The sequence below is a fragment of the Enhydra lutris genome, unplaced genomic scaffold (genome assembly GCF_002288905.1).
Source record: "Enhydra lutris kenyoni isolate GAN:26980312 unplaced genomic scaffold, ASM228890v2 scaffoldscaffold19, whole genome shotgun sequence".
NCBI classification, from domain to species: domain Eukaryota; kingdom Metazoa; phylum Chordata; class Mammalia; order Carnivora; family Mustelidae; genus Enhydra; species Enhydra lutris.
Genome location: NW_019154103.1, coordinates 6,356,705 through 6,371,790, shown reverse-complemented (window position 1 = coordinate 6,371,790; position 15,086 = coordinate 6,356,705). Strand labels below are relative to the sequence as shown.

General features: G+C 46.6%; 1 protein-coding gene across 1 annotated transcript in view; it reads left to right on the top strand.

Moving 5' to 3' along the window:
- Positions 1–1,666: 1,666 nt before the first annotated feature.
- LOC111148423 (serine incorporator 5) overlaps positions 1,667–15,086 on the top strand; it is a 96,501-nt gene continuing 83,081 nt past the window's right edge. The window contains exon 1 of the mRNA XM_022504950.1: positions 1,667–1,712. Within this exon, the coding sequence (XP_022360658.1) occupies positions 1,686–1,712 (27 nt within the window). The 5' untranslated portion in view covers positions 1,667–1,685. The remainder of the gene's footprint in view (positions 1,713–15,086) is intronic.

Genomic DNA, 15,086 nt, shown 5'->3' with positions numbered 1-15,086 from the left:
ATCATTTAAACTCGTTTATTAATACCAGTCGGGGCTGTTATTTAGTCAGTGCTTAAGAAGGCCAGCCCCTGTTCAGCAAGGTCTGTAGGGGTGAGTTGATCTAATCTGTGGAGAGTGTATTATTAGCTTTGTTTTGTAGATGGTAACACTGAAACTAAGTGGCCCAGCCAGTTTTCGTAGAGTTAAATTTTGCAACTTCCTGACTCTGGAAGCTCAGGCTTCCCCTCTGCTTTTCCATACCTTAGGGCAGAGTTGACAAATCCCTGAGTTGTTATTATTATTATTATTATTATTATTATTTGACTTGACACAGAGGGAGAGAGAACACAAGCAGGCAGAGTGGCAGGCAGAAGGAGAGACAGAAGCAGGCTCTCTGCTAAGCAAGGAGCCAGATGCAGGACTCAATCCCAGGACCCTGGGATCATGACCTGAGCCGAAGACAGCCACTTAACTGACTGAGCTACCCAGGCGCCCCAAATCCCTGGGTTATTAATTCTTGCGTTAACTCTTTGGGAGGCTGGTATTGATATAGTCACAGAACCCTCCCATGTTGGCATCGCTTTGGCAAAAAAAGCACAGGATTCAGGGTCAGGAGGCCTGATCCTTCTACCAGTTCTGCCTCTATCCCAGGGGCTGCTGGTGAGAATTCTCTGCCTTCTTGAGCCTCAGTTTCTCTAACTGGATAGGAGGCCTAGATCCCAGACTGCTCAAACACATGTAAATGTCACACCTCCCCTTTCCCAGAAGTTGCTTGGCTCTTCCCACCTGGACAGAAACTCTAGGTGTCCAACCAGTCTCCCCAGGTGCGAAATGGGGCCAGAGTGGCCTTGGCTTTGGATGAGTCCGGGGCTACCAGGGAGCAGGGTGCTGGGCTGGTCTGCTACTATTTATGCTATTTTAAGATTTTTTCTATTTTATTATTATTTCCTAATTTTAGAGCCAATTCTCATTGGCTCTAAAGTGCCAAGTGCCCTGGCAAAGACAGGGCCAAACAGCCAAAGGCCCATGGATTCAAGGAAACTGGAGAAGAGGGGACTTTCCCTAAAGTCGTTTAGTTTCCCTGGCAGAGGAGGGAGATAAAGGGATTTCAGAAACAGGGATCCAGGCGAGATCTCAGTGGGCGCGAGGCAGAGAGCCGACCAGCACTCGCTGGTCTCCACGGCGCCGGTTCTGTGCCCGCCACTCAGCAGTCAGTTAAAGATCTAAGCTTCCCTGGAGTGGGCCACCAGCTCTCTCATCAGAGCGGCGGCTCAGAGGGCTACCGGACCTCCTCCGCGGCGGCCGAGCGCGGGCTAAGCACGGGGACGCCGGGCCCGCCCGACGGTGGGCGGACTGCGCAGCTCAGCGCTGCACCGGGAAGTGAGCGCAGCGGCCAAGCAGCCTGACGCCAGCGGAAGTGCGAGCCCCGGGCGAGCCTGCTTCGCCGAGGAGCGCCAGGGAAGGGGCGGGAGCGGGGCGGGGCTGAGGGCGGCCGCGGCTCGAGGGGGCGGGCGGGGCCTGGGCGGCGAGGCGGGGTTTGGCGGCGGTTGTTTTTACCCTGGCGGCGGTGCCTGGCTTTCGACTGGGGCTGGTGGGCGCGAAGGAGTGAGCTGCTCCAGAAAGGGGCGATCGCGGCTGGAGGTAGCCAGGAGGGCCGGAGCCGAGCGGGCAGCGGGCGAGTAAGCCCATGGTCGTCGGCCGCCGCGATGTCAGCGCAGTGCTGTGCGGGCCAGGTGAGCGGGGGGAGCACGGGAGGGGGGCGAAGGGTTGGGCTGCGGGACCGGGAGCCCCGGCACCGCCAACTTCCCTGCGTGCGCGCCGCAGATCCGCAGCTGTGAGTGAGCTGGGGCAGGTGGGTCGTACGGGGCTGACACTGCGCAGTCCGGGTGAGTGCCTCGGGCGGGAGCGCGGCGCCCAGCCGTCGGGGAAACCCTGTGCCGTGGGCAGCCTGGAAGGGACATGGGGAAGCCCGAGAGGAGACCCCGAGGTCTTCCCGTCAGGTCTTAGGACTTAGGGCGGGGCAGGCAGGGCTCGGGCGAAGGAACCCGACTATCCCCGGAGAGTTTCGCCTCCCCCTCCTGCAGGGCACGGGTGTGTGGTGCTGAGCTCCGTAGCCCACCCGCTCTGCACTACCCGACGAGCCCAGAAAAAGACGTGCGTTTGGGCAACGTCTCCTTTCTCTTGCCGCGAGCAAAACTCGGGTCATATGGCCCAGGCAGCTTGCACTTGGCATCTTGCAAGCGTAGAGCATTGGCTCTGTGCCTTCGACAATGTCTCGAAACCTTGTTTCCAAACTGTGGTGCTCAGGGCCGGTCGCGGGGAATACTCAGCCCTGCTTCCCGAGTTTGCCGACGCAACCCTGGCTGGACGCACCCTCGCTGCCTGGGCAGAGCGCGAACCTTCCCGTCCCTCCTTTTAACTGAACCTGCCAGTTACACTCATATATACGGTATCTTAAAACATATATGTCTACTTGGGATAGGCGACTCCTACTGGTGAGTAGCGCATCTGGGCAGAATTACTAGGTTTTAACTCTTTAATGCTAATTTCATGCCTTCCCGCACAGTAAGAAACAACCAGCTAGGTAAAGCCTTACAGATGTGGAGCTCCCTTCTCCCTGTGTTCTCTATTCTGTACACAATTTTAATGTTTTTTTTTTTCCCCCAAATGAATCTATCTCCGGGGGCATTCACGTGCTGGGATGTTGTTGCTTTCTAATACATTCAGCCTTAGGGCAATCAAGGGTAGCCCGTGTAAGTGATGCAGGGGTTAAACTGTGAGTTTCTGTAACTGGCCAGTTATACTGGCAGATAATCCATCACCCTTCCAGTGGCTATGTGAAGTTATCCTGGTTTTTGAGGTCTAATACTGTACTTGGCATACATTCACATTGGCCTTTTCAGACATGAGGAAATTGAGGGTTTTGTGGGATTTTTTTAGATTTATATTTTTAAGTAGTCTCCCTACCCAACCTGGGGTTCATACTCACAACCCTGAGACCAAGAATCCTGTGGTCCACCCATTGAGCCAGCCAGGCTCCCCTGACAATTGAGGTTTTTACCTTGAAGTGTAATGACTTGGGTTAAGTCAGGCAAGAAGAGAGAGATGGTGCTTACCACCTTGCCAGGGCTTTTGAGACCAAGGTGGATGGAAAAGGCTATTTGCTGAATGTTCCCAAGCTCAAGAAAGAGTTGCAAATCTTTCATTGTTGTTGTTTGAGATGCCTTCCAATTTGATGCCACACCTCCCATTATTTAGTAATTGCAGACCTTTAGGGGCATCTGTCCTCCTCTAGTCCCTTGAAAGCCCCTTGAGGTCTTCTGTGACTCCAAGCGGCTAATTTAGGGCTTTGAAAATGATTACTGGGACTCAAGTGGTCTTGTAAAAGAATTATTGGTATGGTTGATATTTTGGCAGGATTTAATGACTTGTTTCTAAAATCCCCCTCTCAGGACTTTGGAAAGAACCAAATCCTGGCCATTCATCGCGGGAAAGTTAACTTCTGCTTTCTCTAGGCTGCTTGAGGCAAAAATGTGGTGCGTCTCAAGGCAGTGAGGGGTTGATGACACTGTGATTTCATATGGATGGGGCTGTTAACAACTGTACGTTAGAAAACCTCATAGCACCATCAGAAGCTAAGTCAGTTTTTCTGTTCTGCCAATCTTTGGTTTAACTTGAGCACCTATGAACTGTTTTTACTCACAGCATTTCTTTTTTTTTTTTTTTTTAATTTTACGTATTTATTTCTCAGAGAGGGAGAGAGGGAGAGAGAGAGCGAGAGCACACAAGCAGGAGGAGAGGCAGGCAGAGGGAGAAGCAGACTCCCTGCTGAGCAAGGAACCCCATGTGAGACTCTGGGATCATGACCTGAGCTGAAGGCAGACGCTTAACTGACCAAGCCAACCACACCAACCAGTTTCCCAACTCCCTGCACACCAACTGGACTCACAACAATTCAACTCAATTATGACACTACCTGGATTTAGTATCCCACAGGCTTAGTCAGATAAGACTGCCTCTCGCCCCACATTTCAGATACCAGTCACAAATCTCCTGAGCCTCCCACGCCACAGAGGAAGACCAAATCTCTGTTTCTGGTTGTATCATAATGTCACAGCACCTACTATGTGCCAGGAGCTAGAGATAGGGCAGTGAGCCAGGCAGACATCATCTCTGCCTTCCGTGGGCCATCCTGTTGTGGGTGGGGACATCCCATAAGCATTTAAACCATGAAACGGTCAGTACTAGTACCGTAACCAGACCTGGTGGCTGAGGGGCTTTGGGTAGCTTGCTGGGGAAGACTGAGAAAATGCTCCCAGATTTGAGACTGATCGGTAAGGAGAGACATCCATGTCAAGGTCTGGGTAAGGAGGCTTTCAGGATTTTCAAGGAACAGAAGGGAGTACAGTGTGGCTGGGGTGTCGTCAGTGAAGCAGATGGGGTAAAGAGGCAGGTGGGGGTAGATGTGACCAGCGACTGTCAGCCACGGTTGGAGTTGGGGTTTTGTTCCTGTTCCAGTGAGAGCTGTGGTTCGATTTATGCTTCGATCACTATGGGTGCTGTGAAGACTCAACCGTATCAAGGACTAGAGTGGAGGCAGGGAGAGCAGTCAGAGCTGTTCATTCAGTGAATATGATTTAACTGCCTCCTCCGTGTGTAAGCAGGCTGTAGCACTGAGCAGAAATGCCTCCTGATGGAGCTTAAATCTTGATGATCTGCTGCTGCTGTTAGTCTGAGGAGAGCGTGTTTTACCTTAACGTAGGCTGTAGTGTTTACAGTGTCCTGTTGTTGGCTTCTAGGCTAATTTTAGAGGTAGAATTGGACTTCCGTCTGGATAAGAAGTGGGTGTGGGAATGAGAGCGATTCTGGATTTATCCCCAGCAAGTGGATTGATGACAGTTTACTAGGTGAGATAGGCTTGAAGGGAGGAGGACATTTGGGAAGGAAAACCCAATAGTTTTCTTTTGACTTTGTTACATTTGAGAAGCCTCTTATAAATTGAATGGAAGTGGCAAGTTACCCGTTGGATGATTATTTTATTTATTTGTTTTAAAGATTTTATTTATTTGATATAAAGAGTGAGCAAGAGAGAGAGAACATGAGCAGGGGCAGAGGGAGAGGGAGAAGCAGACTCCCCTTGCTGAACAGGGAGCCCGATGTGGGGCTTGATTCCAGGACCCCAGGATCAAGACCAGAGCCGAAGGCCGACTCAACTGACTGAGCCACCCAGGTGCCCCCAGTTGGATGTTTAAATTGGGAGAAGTTTGGGGGGGCGCCTGGCAGGCTCAATCGGTAGAGCATGTGACTCAACCTTGGGGTTGAGTTCCAACCCCACATTGGGTGTAGAGATTACTTAAAAATAAAATCTTAGAAAACAAGTTAGGAGAAGCTTGAGGTTGGTGATAGAAATTTGGGGTACTTTAACTGAGGACCATTAGGAAAAATGTGTAAGCCATAAGAGAGCTACGGACTCAGGTCTGGGTTTGCATTGGGAAATCTGGACAACCAGGGCTCTTGTGAATGAGTGCATTTTACCTTCGCTCTATTAACCTCAGTTTTCCTCAACTGTAGAATGGGTGGGATAGTACCTCTTGGGGTTATGTGAGGATAGTATGTGATCTAGACATACGGTCTCTAAAACATGGCTTGGCACAGAGTAAGGAACCCCAAAACTCTTCGTTTGTTATGGGCCAATACCCACCTGTGTCTAGGCATTGTCCAGGTCGTCTTATATTTGTGCTGACTCTAATACGCACTTAGATTTTGCTTACGCTGTTCCTAATGGATGCCAATGGAAGGAGAGATGACAGGAGAGAGTGGCCACTCAACACTTCGTGGGTACCCAGCACTGTGGCACGTCCCTGAAGACTGGATGATGAAGAAAGCTTCCTCGCTCTCCTGGAACTTAAGGGCTAGTCGGGGAGTGGAAATGTGGGGAAAGCTAGCTACAGAAAATGACAGTATGCACTCTGTCAGAGGTGAAATGAGGTGTTGAAAAATCCAGACAGTGCTCTCAGGGCAGTTTGAGAATAAAGCCCGACAGGGTTTTCTCCAGGCAAGTGTAAGCATGAATGATAGCAGTCACAATAGCTGAAGTTTGTTTCATGCCCGCAACGCGCTCGCTGTTTCCACCTATGTTACAGCATTCGTTTTTCACAACAGCCTTAAGGGGCGATTAACTGGCCTCCTTTTGCAGGGGAGGCAACAGCAGGACAGAGAAATAAATGAACTTGACTGATACTTCATGGTGGTGGAGCCAGGCCTTGAACACTGGCCCACTTAAGTTGGGGCTTTTAACTACAAGATTGCCATTCTTTAATATTCTGATAATGAATAAATAATCGGTAACAGTTGCTCCTTATCTTGGGGTATCATGGGCCTCAGGCGGTTTTGAATACCCAGCTACTGGACTGTTTTGATAGATATTGGTAGTTGCTAGTGGCTGTGGGTGGGTGAGGTTTGGTTTCTTCCAGACAAAATTCTGCCGCACATCCGGACATGTATTGGCAGGCAGGCACAGAGCGATCACGCGGCCTGATCTGAGGCTTCATCTGGTCCCAGCTCTTGGCCCTTCTTGGGGGGCATTGACATGGAACTTGCATGTTCCCTGCATCACCAGGCACAGCTGTAGTCTAGTGCGCAGGGCCCTAGGCCGCCAAGCCAGCATGACCACATGGATGGATCCCGGCCATGGTGCCATTCCTGGGGTGCACATTCACTCTCCAGTGGTGGTCGAGCCAGTTCGTGTAAGGGCAGGAATGCCCTGGCCAAGGTATTTCCAGCCAGATTGTATTAATCATTGAGATTCTCAATGAAAATGAAAGCCCATTTCTTTTTTATTTTTTTTTTAATTTTTTTTTTTAAAGATTTTATTTATTTATTTGACAGACAGAGATCACAAGTAGGCAGAGAGGCAGGCAGAGAGAGAGGAAGGGAAGCAGGCTCCCTGCTGAGCAGAGAGCCCGATGCGGGACTCGATCCCAGGACCCCGGGATCATGACCCGAGCCGAAGGCAGCGGCCCAACCCACTGAGCCACCCAGGCGCCCTGAAAGCCCATTTCTAATGTCTGTTACATTGGTTAATGAAATCACGAATGCCACCAGGAGCCATCCATGGTCAAAGACACATAAAGCTAGATGTTAAAGCAGTGGAAACCTTTTATTCCATAGCCACTGACAGCAGGGAAAAGAGCTGAGCTCTGTTGCCATTTGTCCAGAGTTTTCAAGGGGGAATGAGGGAGTAGGGAGGAGTGAGTGGGGCCCAGCAGAGTTAGGGAAGTGAAACGTTAGAGGAGTTGGTGAGTGTATTTGCGATTAGGCCAGTTGTGTCTGCTAGTTGGCAAGTTAAGATTGTCCTTCCACTGAGACTGGGGAGACACGTCCTGTCCTTCCTGATGATTATATTTCCAAGCGATGGCATGTGGGTCCTTGAGAAAGACACTCCAGAGTCATAGGACATACATATACATCTCAAAGGGACAAGGATTCAGAGTTGTAAGCCCTCTTTGGTCAGTGCTCTAAGAAAGGGAGGCCAGGGCCTATCTTAGGTGTTGGCTAGGACAGTTCATTTCTTTTGAGAGTCCTGAGCTTCTCCTGACTCAAAACGGAAAGGCCAAAGGCAGTTGGGTCATCCCAGGTATGCAGCCTTAGACTGCTGGAAGCCCTCTTACAGTTCGGTCATTGTCTATTGTGCAGGGGTTTGTGCAGAGTTGCTTTGTGTTGAGATTTCGAGGGAGTTTTCACCATTTCTCACCATGACTATGCTGGTTAACAAAACCTGGGTTCATCAGAGGTACAGGTCATCAAAGTCCATGTGCAGGAGACTTAAGAGTGTGGCCCCTGAGGAAGTTTTAGCTGGCATGGGTGTTCCTCATCAGGGTATCTCGTCACCCCCAGACTGGAGCTTAAAACACACACATAGAGTCTATGAAAACTTGTACAAAAAATCAATAAGCTCAAGAAGCATTTCCTTAGTAATGATCTTCCCTTTGCTTTGAGAGTTCTCTCTGAACATGCCCACACCACCCACTACGCAGTCATCTGATGGACAGGAATTCTTTCCTGGTTACTGCATGTATGGGCTTCCTCTCTCTCCCTAGACAGAGCTCATACTATGACCTCACTGAACCCCCTGTTGAATGCTTTTGGTTACAAAACCTTTTCTCCCTACAGCTCTTTGTTTATAGTGATTGGAAATTTAGGTCCTCATTATATCATGTGATGCTTTGACCCTTGGAAGGGATCCAGGCATGAAAGTTCATTTCTATCCATGACTGGTGTGTTTTTGAACTTTGCGGGGAGGGTATTTGTGAAACACAGGGGAAAAAACATCACACTTACCACCCAGAGAACCACATTTTGGTATTTTAAAGTCCAGCCACCCATATTTAGTATATATGATTTTACTTTGCAAAATTAGGATTATGCTGTAGCTGCTGTATTTGTCCTGTTCTTTTTGTGGAATTTTTGTTTTTGTTTGTTTGTTTGTTTAACTAATCTCTACTCCCAACGTGGGGCTCAAACTCATAACCCAAATCAAGAATTGCAGGTTCTACTGACTGAGTCAGCCAGGTGCCCCTTGGTCAGGGAAGTTTTTAACAGACAGAAGCCACTCTTTTGTAGCCATTAATATTTTCTGGGCTGACATTCAGGTATAGTTATTCTTGTGCCTTCAAACATGATGAATTCTCCAGAGGTGTTAAATAAAGGTGAATGAGTGAAAGTTAGTTAATAAGCATAGGTGTTAATAGGTTTGGGTGTTTTCTATTTCTAAAAGACCAAAAATAGTGAAGAAAATCTGAATTACACCCCCTTTCGATGCCATCATCGACAATATATTTCAGTCATTTCTAACATTTTCTTTAACTTTGATCTTTTCCTTTACCTTTATTTATATAGATACTACCTATCTAGTTGGTGTCTGAGTCATTATTTTCCTGTTGTATGAAGGTACTCATCGCTGTTTCAGTTACATGAAGTTTGAGTCCTGTCTTCTAGTTACTAGTATCAGCACTTTTATTTTTCTGTTCATTTTTGTAAAATGCAGGCAGAGTGCACTCAAGTGCCACATAGTCACTCTCCCACACTGACAAAGGGTGGTGATTGGCTGATGTTGACCTGTAGGCTTATATACCTCACTGGTGAGCTAATACAGAAAGAGTGTTTGGAGATGTTGTGTAGTTAGGCAGGTTTAGGTTGTTGGGGAGATAAGTCTGTCACATATCTTATGCAGTAAATAGAGTGAAAGTAGCCATGTTGGTTGGAGAGTTAGCGTAAGGGTTCACTCAGATTTGTTTTCTTGGGCTGCTTTATAGCTGACCCAGGCGAGCTGACAAATAGCTTTGGGCTGCGTGGGATGCCTTGGCTGGGAGGGCTGAAGAGGGCAGACCTGTGGGAAGTGGAAGGCAGCCTCAGACTGTGTCTGCTAATGAGATCATCTCTTCCCCATTGCTTGATTCTGCCTGGTTTTCTGTGTAAAAACACCTATAGGCTTCCCATAGCTATTCAAGATCTGGAAGTGAGTCAAGTATGAGACTCGGAAGCTTACCTTTCAGTGTCCCCGGTGTTTCAGTGAACTGCAAGGGAGAACAGTGAGGACAGCATTGTCTACTTACATTTCAGTTCATCTATGATAATCTGACCTCAAAAAGGAAGTCTTTGGGGTGGCGGGGGGCCTCTGTCAGTTAAGCGTCCAACTCTTTTTTTTTTTTTTTTAAGATTTTATTTATTTATTTGACAGAGAGATCACAAGCAGGCAGAGAGGCAGGTAGAGAGAGAGGAGGAAGCAGGCTCCCTGCTGAGCAGAGAGCCCGATGCGGGGCTCGATCCCAGGACCCTGAGATCATGACCTGAGCCGAAGGCAGCGGCTTAACCCACTGAGCCACCCAGGCACCCCTAAGCGTCCAACTCTTGATCTCAGCTCATCCGCATTGGGTGGGGAGCCTTCCAAAAAAAATAAAATAAAATAGTGAAGTAAAATAAAATAAAATAAATAAAATAGTAAAGTAAAGTAAAATTAAAATAAAATAAAATAATAAAAGGAAGTCCTTATGTAAGATGGTATGCAGAACTAGCCACTGACACAGTTCCATTTTATCTCTTGAATTGTTTTCAGTACCTGTAATTTTAACTGTAACATAACTATGGTTCAAGAAAAAAATTCAACTGAGTAAATTCTAAAGATCTAATTGATTTTATTAAATGTTTCATGAATCCAGCAGCATCCCATCTAGCAAGCAGAATGGTTTTTAAAGGTGGAGAGGGCGGGGCATCTGGGTGCCTCAGTTAGTTAAGCATCTGCCTTGGGCTCAGGTCATGATCCCAGCTGGGATGAGTCCTGGGTCAGCCACTTGCTCCTCCGGAAGCCTGCCTCTCCCTCTGCCTGTCCCCCCTCTCCCCCCCGCCCCCGTCCCTGCTTGTGTGCATGCTCTCTCTCTGTTAAATAAATAGATAAAATCTTTTAAAAAATGTAAAAAATTAAAAATAAAGATAGAGGATGGAAAAGGAATAGTTTTTAAAGGGTGAAGGGTAGAAAAAAGGAAATTATTAGCAAAGAATTCATTGTTTTAGGCAGGTCACCCTCTTAAGGGGAGGGGAATGGATGTATACATAAATTTCCCAGTGCTCACCAGGATATTCCCATGTCAGCTGGTTAAAGGTTACATCTTTGGAGGGTGGAAACTGCAGTTTGGTTGGGTATTAGGTCTTCATTTACTGATTTGGGGTCTTAATCTAAGTGACACAATTTTGGGTGTGTTTTCTTTTTAATACTGTAGAGATCCTGTGTTCTGGACATCACATCAAGCAGCACTATTAGTAAAGTTTCGTTACATTTTGTCATTGTCAGTTGAATTTAGGGTTGAGACAGGATCCTGAGAACAGTATTGATCAAGCCACTGATCTGTGATTATGTTTAATGATCAGGTTTTCCAAGTAGTCTAAAGTGAACCTTTGCAAGATTTTTGAACACAGTGTGGGCGTCAGTGTAGCGTATGTGTAAGGAAATTCAAATAGTGGATTGATTTGATTACATAAAACATCTGTTTGAATTTTAAAGGAAACGGGATTTTACTTTGGCTTTTCTTCTGTAGTTTGCCGTCTGAGATTAAAGCTGAGCTGATGTTTAAGGAAAGCAGCTGTTACAGAAAAAGTTGTAGTGAATTTTTTAGCACAGATTAAATTTTGAAACAACTTGCAGGTTAGAAGTAAGGTTGCAGCATACAGTGATTAAACAGCATTTCCCCCCCTCATGAAAACTGTCTAGTCAAAACAAAAATAGGAAAAACACATGCACACTCAACCCCTTAAATCTTATATATGCAGAGATAAGTGGGATAGCTGGAAAATCAGACTTCTGTTTAAGTATTGTCTTTATAAACGGGCCAACCACACTTTGAAACAAAGCCCATGAGGTCTTCATAGGATTTATTTTCCAGTTTTTTGTTCTTGCATTATATCTCAGTAATTTCACAGAGGGCTCAGTCTCCTAATGCTCTGATCCTTAGTGTGTGTGTGGTTCACCAAAACAAGGAAGAATTGAGTCTTTTGTTGTTGACTCCATGCTCACTGAACTCCTCCAGTGGTATTCTCAGAAACAATGGCTGTATTTTGTAACCATAGTAATGAAAATGTCTCTGTAATAGGATTCTTTATCAGTATGAATTTTCTTTGGCTTTGGTAGCATTATTCCTGTTAAATAACAAAAGATTCAACCAAGTAAATTTTAAAGACCTAATTGGCTTTACTAATCAATTTATGAATTGGGCAGCATTCCAACTAGAAAGTAGAAGGGAACTTCAAAAGTCTACAGAAAAGGAAGGGTTTTCTTTTCTTTTCTTTCTTTCTTTTTTTTTTTTTTTAAGATTTATTCATTTATTTTAGAGGGAGAGAGAGAGTGTGTGAGAGAGAGCAAGAGCGCAAGGGGGAGGGGCAGAGGGAGAGAGAGTCTCAAGCAGTCTCCACGCCCAGCGCTGAGCCCTCTTGGGACTCCTTCCCACGTCCTTGAGACTAGGATCTGAGCAGAAACCAGAGTCAGATATCCAACTGACTACACTTCCCAGGTTCCCCAACAGGGAAGGGTTTTCAAAAGTAGGAGGGAGAGGGAAAAAGGAAATTACCAGTACAGAATCTATTGTTTTAGGCAAGGTTGCCTTCCTAAGGGGAGCAGAAGGGGAAGGAGTCATCAGTAAACTTCATAGTGCTGACCAGGAAATTCCACGTTGACTGGTTAAAAGTTACATTTTCAGGGGGTGAAACTGCAGTTCACTTCACCTAAGCGACACCATTTTGGGCCTGTGGTTTTCTTTTTAACATTCCTAAGGATACTGATGTCTTCTCTGCTGTTTGGGAAAAGGAAAAAGAAAAAGCTTACTACAACTAAAGCAATATGTCAATCGGTAAATAATCACTGGGTACCCGGAAAAATATAGTTCAAGGCGTTAACTAGTCCTACTTTTATGCTTGAGAGCAACTAGTGAATTGATGCTGAATTTTCTTTTCTTTTTTTTTTTTTTAAGATTATTTGTTTATTTATTTGACAGAGAGAGAGAGAGAGAGAGTGAGAGAGAGTGAGAGAGAGATCACAAGTAGGCAGAGAGGCAGGGGGAAGCAGGCAAGCAGGCTCCCCGCTGAGCAGAGAGCCCAGTGCGGGGCTCAATCCCAGGACCCTGAGATCATGACCCAAGCTGAAGGCAGAGGCTTAACCCACTGAGCCACCCAGGTGCCCCTGATGCTGGATTTTCTTTGTATAAGATCTCTCCTGGGCAGAACTCCTTCAGAGACCTGAATCAAGGCTGGCGTATCTCAGCTTCCAAGTTATGCCTGTGAAAGGGGAGGAAGCAGCGGGTTCACTGGGGGACACACTTCCTTAGGAGTAAATGAACTAGCCCCAGGGGAGCAGGTGGGGAGTTGTGCAGTGGTTTCTGTGCAGCCCTGTGGTTATACAGTGTTTCATCTGGGAGGGTTCTTACCATTTTTTAGCTTCTCAGAGGAATCTTATGACCTCAAAAAGACCTAATGTAGATTGATAAGGGGAAGACCCAACAGTGGAGACATCTCCATTTAAAAGGCAGGCTTTCGGGGTGCCTGGTTGTGTCAGTCAGTGGAACCAGTGACACTTGATCTCCAGATTGTAAATTCTATCCCCATGCTGGGTGTAGAGATTACATAAAAATAAAATCTGAAGGCAAAACAAAACAAAAAAACCAACCCCAAAACTTTAAAAGGAAGACATTCCTGTAGCAAACATAGAAAGAGAATAAAGTGATGGAGGGTACAGCCTGCCTGGAGAGAAAAGAGCCTGGGGGTTTGGGGTGGGAGGTGTTTTGGCTTTGTCAGATGACACCCTACACCCTAGAAGTTTGTGAGGGAGAGTCCCAGATGCCTGGGGGTTTTGGCAGCCCTGGTTTCCAAGGAGGAGCAGCTATGGCACTGTGGGTTAGAGATTACTGGGGAGCTAAGGAACTGAAGCCGGGGAGGGGAGGTAATGCATTTTTAGGACCTGTGGCAGTAGAGAGGAGGTTAGTAGCTAGATGTGGGAGATACCAGGTTTTAGTGGAATGTTTTGGGGTATTAAAAAACAAAATTCAGCTGAGTAAAATTGAAGATCTTACTGGCCTTATTAAACAATTCATGAATTGGGGGCGCCTGGTGGGGTCAGTCAGTGGAACATACGACACTTGATCTCAGGGTTATGGATTCAGACCCCACATTGGGTGTAGAGATTACTTAAAAATTAAAAAAAAAAATTTGGGGGGGTGAAAAAGCCGATTCATGAATTGGGCAGCATCCCATCTAGCAAATAGAGAGGAGCTTCAAGAAGTTTTAGGAAATGGGAGGTTTTTATAGGAAGGAGAGTGGGGCAAGGACGTTATTAGCAAAAAAAAAAAAAAAAAAGGATTGTTTTAAGCAAGGTCACTTTCCTTTAGTGGGAAGAGCGGGGATGGGGAGGGTGTCTTTTTTTTTTTAAAGATTTTATTTATTTATTTGTCAGAGAGAGTGAGAGCACAAGCAGGGGGAGCGGCAGGCAGAGGGTGAAGCAGGCTCCCCACCAAGCAGGGAGCCCGATGCAGGACACAATCCCAGGATCCTGGGATCGTGACCTGAGCCAAAGACAGACGCTTAACTGACTGAGCCACTGAGGTATCCCAAGAAAGGGGTCTTAACAGGCAGATTTCCTCATATTCCTTTGAGGGGGTGGAGAAGGGCCCATGTGACAGATGATCTCATTGGTGCTTACTGCAAAATTCTTGACTGACTTAAGACTATATTTCTCAGAAGGAGGTAGAGGGTGGGGAGGACTTCACTGAAGTTAGGTATCAAGCCTTAGTTTGGTTTCTTGGCCTGGTGTCCATGACTCCTTTGTGGGCCTGTGGTTGATTTTAGAGGGAGATCTGAACAGATTGCTCTCGTGAAGGAGGAACGGGTTACAACCTGAACAGATCTGGGGCTGGCTCTTGGTATGCGTAGTGAAGAAACTTGGACAGTTCCTTTCCCCAGACTGCAGGATGCTGAAGTTCATTTACTCTAAGTTCTGGAAGCTGCCAACATTTAGTCTGAAGGTAGCCTCCATCCCCTTGATTTTTCTCTTCTTCTTCCTTTACCCCCTTTCGCCTTTGTTTTTCTTGTTTAAATTTGTTTGATCCATTGAGATTTTATTCTTTGGAAAATCCTCAAGTCTAGTTCTGGAAAGATCAGGTTTTGTGGTTGGGGTGATTTTTGAGGCAGATCATGGAATCAGAGAAACTTCTGGAAGAGACTTTAAAAGGCACCCCTTTTTAAATTCCCCATCTGAAGCTTAGATGTCTTTTTTTTTTCCCCCTAAGATTTTATTTATTTGTCAGAGAGAGAGAGAGTATAAGCAGAGGGAGCAGCAGGCAGAGGGAGAAGCAGGCTCCCCACTGAGCAGGAGGCCCATGTGGGACTTGATCCCAGGACTCCTGGGATCATGATCATGACCCGAGCTGAATAAAGGCAGGTGCTTAACTGACTGAGCCACGCAGGCATCTCAAAAACTTAGATGTCTTTTTTTAAATGTCCCTTCTAAGTGTACCTTAGAAACCTCCCCGGTGTTGGGGGCTCAGTACTGTTACCAGTTCTTAAGCTTTCTG